This window comes from Oncorhynchus keta, chromosome 11 (assembly GCF_023373465.1).
Source record: "Oncorhynchus keta strain PuntledgeMale-10-30-2019 chromosome 11, Oket_V2, whole genome shotgun sequence".
In the NCBI taxonomy this organism is placed as follows: Eukaryota; Metazoa; Chordata; class Actinopteri; order Salmoniformes; family Salmonidae; genus Oncorhynchus; species Oncorhynchus keta.
The window spans coordinates 17,081,208-17,097,114 of record NC_068431.1 but is presented as its reverse complement, the minus strand read 5'-3'; the positions used below and the strand labels follow the sequence as shown (position 1 = coordinate 17,097,114).

Here is a 15,907-nt window from a genome sequence, read left to right as displayed (position 1 = left end):
CGATCTCAAAACCTATATGTGAAATACAAGTGATAGAAACAGTCTCTGACAACAATCCAGGGAGTATCTAGTCTAGTTACCGCCGAGTCCATGTAGTGGCCCAGATAGATTCAGAGTCGCACTGTGTTGAATCAATCAACCTGGAATGCTCTTTAAAGGGGAATTCTGGCAATGATACATCCATTTTTTGGATTTCTAAATGAATGATATCTAGCCATTGATTCTTGAAGCATATAACTTCTAAATGCCTCATGAGCTTAGTTCAACTATCGTACCACATCCCTCAACTGTTTACCAAAAAGTGTTGGGGTGTCTGCTTTGTTGTTAATTCAATCGTAGATTGCCCTTTAAAAAGAAGAGATGAGCTGTTGGGATGGTGACCTGAACAGAGAGACGAGCGAGAGCATGTGTACACAGAAAGCACTGCTTTATTGACTACACTGGTCAACCACTCTAGAGTGCCGGGGGGAGGAGGGGGAAACAGGGTCATAGTGGACGCAGCCGTCGTCAAGGCAACACAAACAGCATGCAGATACAGTCACATGGAACATCATATTGCTTTTTAATGTTTTGCTTAACATTGAAATTGTACAAAAAGGAAAAATAGGTTTTTGCACTAATGAAAAATACATGTTTAATTTTTCCTCCTACAAAGAAGATTCTAATACAAGAAAATAAATATTGCAAAAAAAAGCCCCAAAATAATTTAAAATAGCTTTTCTTTTTAATATATGTTCAATATTTATCTTTGCTATTAACAAATGGCACAATATTCTTTGAAACAAAAAATACAGCAGGATAAACTCCTGCAACATTCATATTATCGTATTGTATAACTGATGCAGATAGAGCCAAAATGGGTGAGGAATTGAATTGTACACGGCAGCAGTAGATTTCAGCGCCTTTTAAGGACAAATAACACAGGCAGGTGGAGGAGGGAGGAGGAAACCATGTTAGTGTCTGCTTTGATAAGAGAGATCACTGACTCCTATCAAAATGATGGATGTGACCAGTAGGAGATACAGGACAGGTATTTAGAGACTTAACATCCCAAATGTCACCCTGTTCCCTAGTGCAATACTTTTGACCAGAGCCCTAAGGGCCCTGGTCAAAAGCAGTGCACTTCATAGAGAATACAGTGCCATTTGGGATGTAGCCTGAATTTGGAGGCAGAAAAGTGATGCCAGATCAGTTACAAAAACTGCAAAAAATCTGAGCTTGGCTCGCTTGCAGAGACACTAATGGTAAATTGGCCCAACCTTAGGAGGAGCAGCTGTGGTTCTGGATATTAAACCTTATCTCCTGGAAATGGACTCATAAGTGCATACAGGTCAGGAAACGAACATCGCGAAAAACATTTGAAATGTCATTGGATTACATTTTTATTTTATTTTCAAGTCTGAGCCTCTAACTTCTGGAGGGCAACTATTGGTTTTAATGAGAGCAACACATTCTGTGACCCTGCTGGTCACAAATAGTTTGTGTGCATTCCAAATGGCATCCTATTTTCTTGATAGTGCACTACTTTTGACCAGGGCCTGTAGTACACTATAAAAGGAATATTGTACCATTTGAGATCCGGCCACTGTGCTGCCAGAGAACAGGGGTTAGTTTCCTGTGAGCGTTCTCCATGGAGGAAGTGAGAGAACAGGCTTCAGCTGCGCGCTGTTCAGTCCACTGGAGAGCCGGCCTGGCCAACTGAACTATCAGCCCACTGGAGAGCCGGCCTGGCCAACTGAACTATCAGCCCACAGGGGAGCCGGCCTGGCCAACTGAACTATCAGCCCACTGGAGAGCCGGCCTGGCCAACTGAACTATCAGCCCACTGGAGAGCCGGCCTGGCCAACTGAACTATCAGCCCACTGGAGAGCCGGCCTGGCCAACTGAACTATCAGCCCACAGGGGAGCCGGCCTGGCTAACTGAACTATCAGCCCACAGGGGAGCCGGCCTGGCCAACTGAACTATCAGCCCACAGGGGAGCCGGCCTGGCCAACTGAACTATCAGCCCACAGGGGAGCCGGCCTGGCCAACTGAACTATCAGCCCACTGGAGAGCCGGCCTGGCCAACTGAACTATCAGCCCACAGGGGAGCCGGCCTGGCCAACTGAACTATCAGCCCACAGGGGAGCCGGCCTGGCCAACTGAACTATCAGCCCACTGGAGAGCCGGCCTGGCCAACTGAACTATCAGCCCACTGGAGAGCCGGCCTGGCCAACTGAACTATCAGCCCACTGGAGAGCCGGCCTGGCCAACTGAACTATCAGCCCACAGGGGAGCCGGCCTGGCCAACTGAACTATCAGCCCACAGGGGACCCGGCCTGGCCAACTGAACTATCAGCCCACAGGAGAGCCGGCCTGGCCAACTGAACTATCAGCCCACTGGAGAGCCGGCCTGGCCAACTGAACTATCAGCCCACTGGAGAGCCGGCCTGGCCAATTGAACTATCAGCCCACTGGAGAGCCGGCCTGGCCAACTGAACTATCAGCCCACAAGGGAGCCGGCCTGGCCAACTGAACTATCAGCCCACAAGGGAGCCGGCCTGGCCAACTGAACTATCAGCCCACAAGGGAGCCGGCCTGGCCAACTGAACTATCAGCCCACAAGGGAGCCGGCCTGGCCAACTGAACTATCAGCCCACAAGGGAGCCGGCCTGGCCAACTGAACTATCAGCCCACAAGGGAGCCGGCCAACTGGACTATCAGCCCACAAGGGAGCCGGCCTGGCCAACTGAACTATCAGCCCACAAGGGAGCCGGCCTGGCCAACTGAACTGCAATTAGCAATTCCCCCTTTTGTTTTATCAAATCATTTTCTCTCTGGTTGTATAAAACAAAAGCAAAGAAAGCAAATAAAATGAGCTCCAGTAAAAACAGAAGTGTTTGCACTGAGTTTGTGTGACACACAGAAAAAGGGAGAGACGGGTATTGTTCAGATTCCCTGCCTGTTTAAGTACACTGTGTGGACAGGGCGCAAACATTTTCTCTCTAAGCAGCAGAGTGACAAACGCTCTCTCCACTACACACGCATGTCATTATTTGACCTTAAAGTTTGTTCCTTTGATCCTGCTGTGCTTCAAAACAATGAAGAAGTCAAGGCGGGCTGGCGGAACACTGAAGCAGGGAGGGGAGTGAGACAGAACCCTAGTCTGTGGGGTGGGTGTTGGATTGGAACCATACTTTACTGTGTGGAAGCAGTCCGTCAACTGTCAGAGAGCTAAAGCGCCAATAAGGAAGCAGTTGATCTGATTATGAGTCAGCATTCTAGTTATATGAGCCGCGGCAGAAGCGTTACAAAAACAGCTTGCGAAGGCTTTTAACAAGGAAACAAAACGGTCTCTAGTACAGTATTATATACTATTGTTGGTGCATACAAAAAGCAGATAGGAAAACGGCAGTCCAACTACTACAGCCTTGAACCAGTTCCCTATGGGAGGAAGCAACTAACACAGAAGAGGAGATCCTTCTCATCAATGACGTCATCGTTGTGTTCTGTTAGTGTGCTGATGGCCTTTTCACGCTACAAACGACAACAACAACAACAGCAGCAGCAGTTCCTAGGTGGTACGGAGATAGCACTAGGACATTCATCCACAGCTACACCAAAGCATCCTTTCTCAACCCTATCAGGGGACCAACTGTCCAAATGTATGTTTTGTTCCAGCTCAGCACTAACACATCCTAAATTCAACTGATCATCAATTTGATGATCTGTATCAGGTGTGTTAGTGTGGGCTGGAACAAAACACGCAACCCTGTGGGTGCTCAGGAATGGGGCAAAGAAACCCTGCTTGAGGAGGATAATAGTAATCCATAGGTACTCTGTCAGATATTACTGTCCATCGAGGATATAATACCATCTATCCCTCCATCCATCTATAATCTGTATGAAAAGTGCAGTCACCTGCTGCCTGCTGGACTAAAAGACCTCACCACCTCACTAAAATGAGAGCCTACTGTTTCTGAGAGGAAGCGGAGGAAGAGGGCGTAGATGCTCCACTCCAATAATAACAACCTGTTTTCTACTACGTTAGGGGCCGTACATGAAGGGCTCCGTCTAAAACACTGTCTAGTCTAAATTGGTGTATACATTGAATATTGAAACCAAGTTTACATTTCATCGTCTTAGCAACACGTAAACGACTAGGTGTTTGGGTGGATTCGGTGGGGCTACTACAGCGCTAACCCTATTCATCCACCCAGACGACCTATCTGCAGACAACAATAAGCATGGTTGTTGTTATTGTGTACATTGCAATCATAGAGTAAGAATGAATAGAATGTGCTACTCATTCTATTTCTATGGTTATACTGGTCTGTCTCCAAGGGTTACGGTGGATGGAAAGGAAGTGGCCAAAGGAAGTAACCGGACTGTCTGCAGACAGACAGAGCCACCTGACCAATACACTGTTTTAGGGGGTTTCATCCTGAATATGGGTCCCATTTAGGGACCGGACAAAAACACAAAAATCTAGTCATCTTCTACATTCCAACTCTGTGATAACAGCACTGGGGGTGTCAGTGGGCTCTGACACACACACACACACACACACACACACACACACACACACAACACACAACACACACACACACACACACACACACACACACACACAACACACACACACACACACACACACACACACACACACACACACACACACACACACTTGTTCAGCAGCATTCAACTCTTCCCAGGTAGGGGGCAGGGGGGAACTGCGACACTCCGTCCAGAGTAGGTCAGTGGCACAGAGGGCCAGTAAGTAACAGCCTTAAGGGAGCAGGGAATGGGAGGGTTCAAGGTGGAATAGTGGTGGTGGGTGTTAAAGCCGAGCCACACCAGGCCAGAGCAGGCCTGAGCAATGCAGAACTCCCAATTGAATCGACTAGAACAGCGCTGCTGGCATCAGGTAGATTTCCGTATTCATGTCCTTCAGCGGATCCCATGGTGACACTGGAGAGTGAGGCTGTGTCCCAACCGGCACCATGTGCACTATCTAGGGAATAGGGTGTTGTTTAGGACGCTACCCGAGTGAGTGCATGCTGCCCAGTTTGTTTTACACTGTTCTTTGGCATCATCAACTCAGGAGACAGCCAGTTGGGTAGTAGAAGTATCAGTAGTAGTGTACCGATTGAGACAGGAGAAAAGCTCTCAGTACAGTAGTAGTCAGTTCAAACAGTGAAGCTTTGCCAAAGGAACTTTTTCTATACATACTTATATGTATAAAATAGCCTTTTTATAGTATAATATATTTACGGTTTAACTTTGATTTCAATACATTTTCAACCCTTCTTATATGTCTTCTTCGATTTTTTTAAACCCTGAGAAAATACTGTGGACCACTTTAAGTATAAAATACAACTCTCTGAGACGAAAAACAAGAGTTAAAACAAATTTACAAAGAACTAAAAAAAGAAGTCAGAATCCAGGAGTCTGTACTGTAGCTGATTATACCACTCGTCTGACGGGAGCAACAACGACTCCAGAAGTTGCTTTGTTGGGGCAGCAATTTGCACAAATATGGTAGAACTGTGTATCTGTGTGGCTTTGCGTGCCGTTGGGTTGATTCATGGCAAAAGCTGTATATACATCCTTTTTTAGGCACTACAATTAAGGTCATCTGTTTCGGTACGCTTGATTACCAATACAACAGGTTTCCCTTTTTTGATTGTAACAAATCAGATTATAGAAGTGATTGATAAACTCATTTTGGGGGAGCGACAGAAGGCACACAATTTGTTAAATATTGTTTCTCCAATGATTCAAACGGAAGAGGAGGCAGAGTCAGTGAAGAGCTGACGTAATTCTCAAACAGTATGTTACAACAACGGCTGAATGCAGAGGGAGTAGCTTTGAGAATGTAATCGTGTGTGTGTTTGTGTAATGTGTGTGGTGTATATGTGTGTGAGTGTGTTTATGCACAATGTTTGCATTACAGTTCCTGTTAGCTATTTGTGCTTTTAAAGGCTAATATTTTTGTGATATTTTCTGTATATTTCTCAGACTGATGGGTTAGCCCATTAGAGCTGTTCTGGGTCTGATTCTGAACTGAAAGGCTTTTTAAACATCATATCCCAGGGATTGCATCATGGGATCCATCTTAGGTCTTTTGAAAATAAGTGATTCACCTGAACTAGCTTATAATGTCCACAAAGTATTCACCCCAACTTTTGTGGTTAGTTACCACTGACCCCACGTTGCTAGAAAGGGTTGATGACATGGTTTACCACCGTGTTATACATCTAAACCAAATAAAACCTAAACGTAACGTAGTCCAAATCCACTTTCTCTTCTTACATCATCATACAGTTACTTTAACTACTAACATCTAGGGCCTCATTGTTTAACTATGTAGCAGCTACATTCAAATCCCCAGAACAGAGCAGATAAACTGATTCATGACTAGTGATGTACCGAGATTTTGTTCATTAAATCGATCTAGAAAGAAAATAACTATAATTTTAATATCAAGAGCACAGACAGAAGCCGTGGCAGAGGGAGCTGGGATGGAGCTCCAGTCAGTCTGAGAAAACAGTGTGTGTTCTGGTCGATGGTGTGTGTATGTGTGCGCGCGTCTCAGTTTTTTCTACAAAGCCAGCACGCTCCTCCTCAGCAGGTCCTCGCTCCCAGAATGCAACTGAGCCAGACGAAGCTTGCGGGCGCTGGAGTGTGTGTCTGAGTCGCTCTGCTCGGCGTCAGTGAAGTAGCAGTCTGTCTCGGGGTCCAGCAGCGATGATGATGTCTCCTTCACTGGGTGGGAGACGGGGTGGGGGTCCCTCTCTCTCTCCCTTTCCAGGGGGTGCTCCACAGCTTCCTGCAATGCCCCACCCTTACCCCGGGACTTGCCCTGCCGGTGCAGGCGGAGGCGCAAGGCCGTGCGGGGAATGGGACCCCCCCCTGACCCCCACTCAGGCACTGTCCCAGGACTACTGCATGGGGGGAAACTGGAGGCCAGGGGGGAGGACGCTACCCCAGTACCCGTGAGGCTGTCCCAGGGGCCACGCTCCTCCGAGATGTGACAGGAGTCCATTTTGGAGGTGGGCGGCTGCAGTGGCGGGTCCAGAGGGGCCTCAGTGCTCCTGGTCTGGGGGTGGCGGTGGTGGAGGGCCTTGGTGCCCCGGGACCTTTCCCCTCTACGAGCCCCATGGCCTGGCCTCTCCTCTGCCAGTAGAGCCCCCTTGGCTGTGGAGGCTGCGGTGGCTGCAGCAGCAGGGGGGGTGTCGGTTGTTGCTGCGGCGGTGTTGGTGGTGGAGTGATGGCCCCGGGTCCGGGGCTTGCCCCGGGTCTTGCGGCCCAGCTGAGGGGTCTTCCAGGTGGACTTCATGGAGTGGTCCATCATAAGGCTGAGCAGGTTCTCCTCTCCCTGCAGCAGCTGGTCAGACAGCAGGTTGGCCGTCTTGTCACGGTGCTGCCCGGCTTCCAGGGCCCACTTGCTCAGCATGTCATCAGCCGTGATCTGCACCGACTGGGCCAGCCAGCTGTCAAACAGGGAGTTGTCCAGAGGGAAGGTCTTGGAGAAACCTGGGGGAGAGATAGACAGACGAAAGGTGAGAGGGACCATAGAAACCACACTACAGAGCAGGGGTGTCAAACTCACTTCCTGGAGGGCAGTGTGTCTGCTGGTTTTGTTATTTCCTTTCAATTCATGTCCAATTAAGACAGACAACTAGGTGAGGGGAGATGCTAATTAAACATTGACCTTAATTGATCAATTAAATACAAGGGAGGACTGAAAAACAGACACACGGCCCTCCAGGAATTGAGATTCACAGTGCTTCGGTTGATCTGACTATGACCATGATTGTAATGAATAATGAATGTCTGTGGGAGGTTAGTAACAGCAAATGTTCCATCCAAAATATAAAGCCTTCTGGGTGGAAGTCTGGAAGAACTTTGGAACCCATAGGAAGAGGAAGTCTGGAACAACCCTGGAACCCATAGGAAGAAGAAGTTTGGAAGAATCCTGGAACCCATAGGAAGAATAAGTCTGGAACAGCCCTGGAACCCATAGGAAGAAGAAGTTTGGAACAACCCTGGAACCCATAGGAAGAAGAAGTTTGGAAGAATCCTGGAACCCATAGGAAGAATAAGTCTGGAACAGCCCTGGAACCCATAGGAAGAAGAAGTCTGGAACAGCCCTGGAACCCATAGGAAGAATAAGTCTGGAACAGCCCTGGAACCCATAGGAAGAATAAGTCTGGAACAGCCCTGGAACCCATAGAAAGAGGAAGTCTGGAACAACCCTGGAACCCATAGGAAGAAGAAGTTTGGAAGAATCCTGGAACCCATAGGAAGAATAAGTCTGGAACAGCCCTGGAACCCATAGAAAGAGGAAGTCTGGAACAACCCTGGAACCCATAGGAAGAAGAAGTTTGGAAGAATCCTGGAACCCATAGGAAGAATAAGTCTGGAACAGCCCTGGAACCCATAGGAAGAGGAAGTCTGGAACAACCCTGGAACCCATAGGAAGAAAAAGTTTGGAAGAATCCTGGAACCCATAGGAAGAGGGAGTCTGGAACAACCCGGGAACCCATAAGAAGAGAACGTCTCACAACCCTGGAACCCATTGGAAGAATCCTGGAACCCATATGAACTGAGACTGCGCTTGTGAAGGTGGTAAATGACCCTTTTAATGGCGTCAGACCGAGGCTCTGCACCTGTCCTCGTGCTCCTAGACCTTAGTGCTGCTTTTGATACCATCGATCACCACATTCTTTTGGAGAGATTGGAAACCCAAATTGGTCCTGGCCTGGTTTAGATCTTATCTGTCGGAAAGATATCAGTTTGTCTCTGTGAACGGTTTGTCCTCTGACAAATCAACTGTAAAATTCGGTGTTCCTCTAGGTTCCGTTTTAGGACCACTATTGTTTTCACTATATATTTTACCTCTTGGGGTGTTCCTCTAGGTTCCGTTTTAGGACCACTATTGTTTTCACTATATATTTTACCTCTTGGGGATGTCATTCGAAAACATAATGTTAACTTTCACTGCTATGCGGATGAAACACAGCTGTACATTTCAATGAAACATGGTGAAGTCCCAAAATTGCCCTCGCTGGAAGCCTGTGTTTCAGACATAAGGAAGTGGATGGCTGCAAACTTTCTACTTTCAAACTCGGACAGAACAGCGATGCTTGTTCTAGGTCCCAAGAAAAATAGATCTTCTGTTGAATCTGACAATTAATCTTGATGGTTGTACAGTCGTCTCAAATAAAACTGTGAAGGACCTCATCGTTACTCTGGACCCTGATCTCTGATCTCTCTTTTGACCAACATATCAGGACTGTTTCAAGGACAGTTTTTTTCCATGTACGTAACATTGCAAAAATCAAAAACTTTCTGTCCAAAAAATGATGCAGAAAAATGTATCCATGCTTTTGTCACTTATAGGTTAGACTACCGCAATGGTCTACTTTCCGACTATAAAGCCATAAATAAACTTCAGTTAGTGCTAAATACGGCTGCTAGAATCCTGACTAGAACCAAAATATTTGATCAGGGTTTTCTCCTATAGAGCGCCATTTCTATGGAATGATCTGCCTACCCATGTGTGAGACGCAGACTCGGTCTCAACCTTTAAATCTTTATTGAAGACTCATCTCTTCAGTAGGTCCTGTGATTGAGTGTCGTCTGGCCCAGGAGTGTGAAGGTGAACGGAAAGGCACTGGAGCAACGAACCACCCACGCTGTCTCTGCCTGGTCGGTTCCCCTCTCTCCACTGGGATTATCTGCCTCTAACCCTATTACAGGGGCTGAGTCACTGGCTTACTGGTGCTCTTCCATGCTGTCTCTAGGAGGGGTGCGTCACTTGAGTGGGTTGAGTCACTGACGTGGTCTTCCTGTCTGGGTTGGCGTCCCCCCTTGGGTTGTGCCGTGGCGGAGATCTTTGTGAGCTATACTCGGCCTTGTCTCAGGATGGTAAGTTGGTGGTTGAAGATATCCCTCTAGTGGTGTGGGGGCTGTGCTTTGGCAAAGTGGGTGGGGTTATATCCTTCCTGTTTGGCCCTGTCCGGGGGTACCATCGGACGGAGCCACAGTGTCTCCTGACCCCTCCTGTCTCAGCCGCCAGTATTTATGCTGCAGTATTTTATGTATCGGGGGGGCTAGGGTCAGTTTGTTATATCTGGAGTACTTCTCCTGTCTTATTTGGTGTCCTGTGTGAATTTAAGTATGCTCTCTCTAATTCTCTCTTTCTTTCTTTCTCTCAGAGGACCTTAGCCCTAGGACCATGCCTCAGGACTACCTGGCATGATGACTCCTTGTTGTCCCCAGTCCACCTAGCCGTGCTGCTGCTCCAGTTTCAACTGTTCTGCCTGCGGCTATGGAACCCTGACCTGTTCACTGTGATTACTATTATTTGACCATGCTGGTCATTTTTGAACATTTGAACATCTTGGCCATGTTCTGTTATAATCTCCACCCGGCACAGCCAGAAGAGGACTGGCCACACCTCATAGCCTGGTTCCTCTCTAGGTTTCTTCCTAGGTTTTGGCCTTTCTATGGATTTTTTTCGAGCCACCGTGCTTCTACACCTGCATTGCTTGCTGTTTGGGGTTTTAGGCTGGGTTTCTGTACAGAACTTTGATATATCAGCTGATGTAAGAAGGGCTATATAAATACATTTGATTTGAATTAGAAGTTTGGAAGAACCCTGGAACCCATAGAAAGAGGAAGTCTGGAACAACCCTGCAACCCGTAGGAAGAGGAAGTCTGGAACAACCCTGGAACCCATAGAAAGAGGAAGTCTGGAACAACCCTGCAACCCGTAGGAAGAGGAAGTCTGGAACAACCCTGGCACCCATAGGAAGAGGAAGTCTGGAACAACCCTGGAACCCATAGGAAGAGGAAGTCTGGAACAACCCTGGAACCCATAGGAAGAGGAATTATAACAACCTTGGAACCCATAGGAAGAGGAAGTCTGGAACAACCCTGGAACCCATAGGAAGAGGAAGTCTGGAACAACCCTGGAACCCATAGGAAGAGGAATTATAACAACCTTGGAACCCATAGGAAGAGGAAGTGTAGGACTGACTGAGTGACGGAGTACAGAATGGGGGATTTGACCACACTTTCTTTCACTGAATTTAAAATAATTTCACAGCCAGTATGTGTGTCCCCCAAATAGCACCCTATTCCCCATATAGTGCACTACTTTTAACCAGAGACTTGAGGGCTGGTCAAAAGTAGTGCAGTACATAAGGAATAGGGTTCCATTTGGGACTCACCCTATCAACCCACTTCCTGTGTGAGTCTAAACAATTCATTATCCCTGTTCTTGGTCTGTCAGTCCGTCTGTGCTTTGTCACCACCACCAGGGACTTTCACTGTCAAACGCAGCTTTTGGAGACGATGCATGCTGTCTGTGTATATAAGATATGCATGGCTCCTTGTCTGTCATTATGGCCCAGTGTTAGCTGCCACAGAGCCTCTCTGCAGCCTGGCAACTCCGGTTCTCACAGGGCCAGACAATAGAGGGAGAGAAAACCAGAGGTGGGACCAAGTCACTATTATTCGAGTCACAAGCAGGTCTCAAGTCAAAAGGTCTGAGTTCAAGTCGAGTCCCAAGAACAACGGGTCGAGTCTCGAGTGAAGTCCAAGTCGAGCATTCTAAGAGCAAGTCAAGTCGAGTCACAAGTCTTAGATCAAGTTTTAAAAAATCTAGGCATGGAATGTTCAACTACAAATCTGTCTATTTATTGAGGCTACCAGGCCTTTTCATTATTTTGTCTACAACACATTTTGATGATGTAATTGTAAAATAGGGACATGTTGCAGTCATAAGGGCATGAAATCAGCAGAAGGCAGGTTGACGTGCTCAGAGTGTACATTTATTTACAGGTCTTGGTGATCCAATGGTGAAAGCACCATATCATACAAAATATACAAGTACATTTACCAAGTATACACAGGCTTGCTGATTCGTTGAACATGACACGTATATAACTACAACCAGTTAGCAAGTCGAACATTTCTGAGCATTTCCTAGTTGACTAGTACGTGAACGCCGCAACAGTGCCACAAAATGAGTGACAAAACCACAGAGGCGCAACTACTCCAACATTGACACCATCGTCACTCACATCGGTTTAAATTACCTTTGTTTTAGGCGATCTGAAGAACTGAGGGAGGACATCAATTATATATATATATTTTTTTACACCCTGGCTAGCACAGGGAAGAGAATAATTACCTCTGGCCCCCTCCCGTACTACCGAAGGGGTTCGGAACGTTTCGGCCGACTTTTTGCCCTGAACTTGTACCCGAAGAAACTTTGCAACGACAGGAATGTCTCTTTTTGTGACAACTTTGATTTTCTGTGGGAGCAACCAGCACTTTTTAAAAGAGACGGGATTCACCCTAACTGCAGGGGTTCCAGGATTATTGCCAGCAACATCGCAAACTGTATTAGAGACTGACAGATATGGTCTGGTAGTGCTCCAGTTCTCCCTGTCAGAATAAGCAACAGAGGACTTGGAAAGCATATTAACTCCTATAGAAATAGCACTATGGCTATTGTGAGGAACCTACATTATGTTCCTTTAACTCGAGTTAATACAAACAGTTATCGCCTACCATTCTGATGGATCGGAGACGGTCAGAAAACGTGGTTGTAACTTTAATAATTTGGTTGTTATTCCATTGGTTACTTCGAGGCAGATGCCCCAGAGGCAGAGGGGCCTACACTCATAGGACTATGGCGCTTTTAAATGTTAGAGCAATCACAAGTCAAAACCTTTCTCGTGAATGACCTCATTACCTGGTTAAATAAAGGTGAAATAAAAAATAATAATAAGAGTGAAAAGTTGATTGCATGTTTCTAACTGAAACATGGCTGTCATCAGACTGTAGTGCCGCTCTTAATGAAGCCTCCTCCCAGACGACAGCTTTTCATACTCTATCAGAAAAAGGATGGGAGGACAGCCTCTATTTTTACTAATGCTCTCAGCTGTAAGGTCATTTCGTTTGGCGATTTTGGGTCTTTTGAGCATCATATTTTACTGTTTAAATGTCAGCCACCAGTGCTGGCCATAACCCTGTATAGGCCACCAAAACACTGCCCCACTTTCTTTACTGATTTATCTGAAGTATAGTCTATTGTCCTTGAGAACTAAATCATTGTGCTGGGCGATATTAATATTCATGTTGAAAAAGACATGGACTCCAGGGCCATTGAATGTATTCATCTTTTGAGCTCTATGGACTTTATCCAACATGTTACTGGGCCCACACATAACCACGGCCGTATTCTGGACCTGGTTATTACCAAGGGGATTTCTATTGACATATCCTGTATTGTTGATATTGCCTTATCTGATCACCATAGTGTCTTTTTTGGAGTGTATGAACAATACTCCACCACCTATTCTGACTTCCTCTTCTGATGATTTAGATAACTAATAGCAAATTAAGAGCGACCATTGATGCCATACCTCCAGTAAAGTTGAAAAGGGCCACATCCAAATGGAGAGCTCCTTGGATGAGTGAGGAAATTAACCAATTAAAATTTGCAGAAAGGCAGAGGCAGAGGCGCAGTGGTTAAGGGTGCTGTACTGCAGCGCCAGCTGTGCCACCAGAGACTCTGGGTTCGCGCCCAGGCTCTGTCGTAACCGGCCGCGACTGGGAGGTCCGTGGGGCGACGCACAATTGGCCTAGCGTCGTCCGGGTTAGGGAGGGCTTGGCCGGTAGAGATATCCTTGTCTCGATCTGGGCACAGTGCGCGCTAACCAAGGTTGCCAGGTGCACAGTGTTTCCTCTGACACATTGGTGCGGCTGGCTTCCGGGTTGGATGCATGCTGTGTTAAGAAGCGGTGCGGCTTGGTTGGGTTGTGTATCGGAGGATGCATGACTTTCAACCTTCGTCTCTCCCGAGCCCGTACGGGAGTTGTAGCGATGAGACAAGATAGTAGCTTCAAAATAATTGGACACCACGAAATTGGGGAGAAAAGGTGGTAAAAATAATTAAATAATAACTATTATCGTATAAAAAACAATCAATCTGAACATAATCACTAGTTAACTACACATGGTTGATGACATTACTAGTTTAACTAGTTTGTCCTGCGTTGCATATAATCAATGCGGTGCCTGTTAATTTATCATCGACTCACAGCCTACCTTCGCCAAACGGGTGATGATTTAAAAAAAGCAATTCGCGTCAGGGCATATGCAGCTGTCACGCCCTGACCATAGAGAGCTCTTGTTTCTCTATGGTGGAGTAGGTCAGGGTGTGACTAGGGGGTATTCTAGTTTATAATTTCTATGTTGTGTTCCAGTTAATATTTTCTATGTTGACAGGGATACTGGAGTGTTAGGGGTAGATATGTTTTGGGGTAAGGTGACCGGGATACTGGAGTGGTAGGGGTAGATATGTTTTGGGGTAAGGTGACCGGGATACTGGAGTGGAAGGGGTTGATATGTTTTGGGGTAAGGTGACCGGGATACTGGAGTGGTAGGGGTAGATATGTTTTGGGGTGGTCAGATAAGCAAAACGCTCAATTCACTTTGATACCACATTGAGACGTAATCGAACCTTCACCCTCAACACCTCCCTTGTCCTCTCTGAACTTCCGGCGCCGACAGAGATGGCCGCCTCGCTTCGCGTTCCTAGGAAACTATGCAGTTTTTTGTTTTTTTTATGTGTTATTTCTTACATTAGTACCCCAGGTCATCTTAGGTTTCATTACATACAGTCGAGAAGAACTACTGAATATAAGATCAGCGTCAACTCACCATCAGTATGACCAAGAATATGTTTTTCGCAACGCGGATCCTGTGTTCTGCCTTTCAAACAGGACAGCGGAATGGATCCCATGCAGCGACCCCAAAAAACGACTCCAAAAAGAGGGATACGAGGCGGTCTTCTGGTCAGACTCCGGAGACGGGCACACCGTGCACCACTCCCTAGCATTCTTCTTGCCAATGTCCAGTCTCTTGACAACAAGGTTGATGAAATCCGAGCAAGGGTAGCATTCCAGAGGGACATCAGAGACTGTAACGTTCTTTGCTTCACGGAAACATGGCTCACTGGAGGGACGCTATCCGAAGCGGTGCAGCCAACGGGTTTCTCCACGCATCGCGCCAACAGAAACAGACATCTTTCTGGTAAGAAGAGGGGCGGGGGCGTATGCCTTATGGCTAACGAGACATGGTGTGATGAAAGAAACATACAGGAACTCAAATCCTTCTGTTCACCTGATTTAGAATTCCTCACAATCAAATGTAGACCGCATTATCTACCAAGAGAATTCTCTTCGATTATAATCACAGGCGTATATATCCCCCCCAAGTAGACACATCGATGGCTCTGAACAAACTTTATTTAACTCTTACTGGAAACCATTTATCCGGAGGCTGCATTCATTGTTGCTGGGGATTTTAACAAAGCTAATCTGAATACAAGACTCCCTAAAATTTCTCAGCAGATCGATTGCGCAACCAGGGGTGGAAAAACCTTGGATCATTGTTACTTAAACTTCCGCGACGCATATAAGGCCCTGCCCCGCCCCCCTTTCGGAAAATCTGACCACGACTCCATTTTGTTGATCCCTGCCTACAGACAGAAACTAAAACAAGAAGCTCCCACGCTGAGGTCTGTCCAACGCTGGTCCGACCAAGCTGACTCCACACTCCAAGACTGCTTCCATCACGTGGACTGGGATATGTTTCGTATTGCGTCAGATAACAATATTGACGAATACGCTGATTCGGTGTGCGAGTTCATTAGAACGTGCGTTGAAGATGTCGTTCCCATAGCAACGATTAAAACATTCCCTAACCAGAAACCGTGGATTGATGGCAGCATTCGCGTGAAACTGAAAGCGCGAACCACTGCTTTTAATCAGGGCAAGGTGTCTGGTAACATGACCGAATACAAAGAGTGCAGCTATTCCCTCAGCAAGGCTATCAAAC

The 15,907-nt window shown here is 46.7% G+C and overlaps 1 protein-coding gene across 4 annotated transcripts in view; it reads right to left on the bottom strand.

Annotated features, from left to right (window-relative positions):
- Positions 1–410: 410 nt before the first annotated feature.
- LOC118389833 (protein Jade-1-like) overlaps positions 411–15,907 on the bottom strand; it is a 285,673-nt gene continuing 270,176 nt past the window's right edge. For all 4 annotated transcript variants that reach the window (XM_052529609.1, XM_052529610.1, XM_052529611.1 and 1 more), the window contains one exon: positions 411–7,519. In XM_052529609.1, coding sequence (XP_052385569.1) covers positions 6,585–7,519 — 935 coding nt within the window. In that variant the 3' untranslated portion in view covers positions 411–6,584. The remainder of the gene's footprint in view (positions 7,520–15,907) is intronic.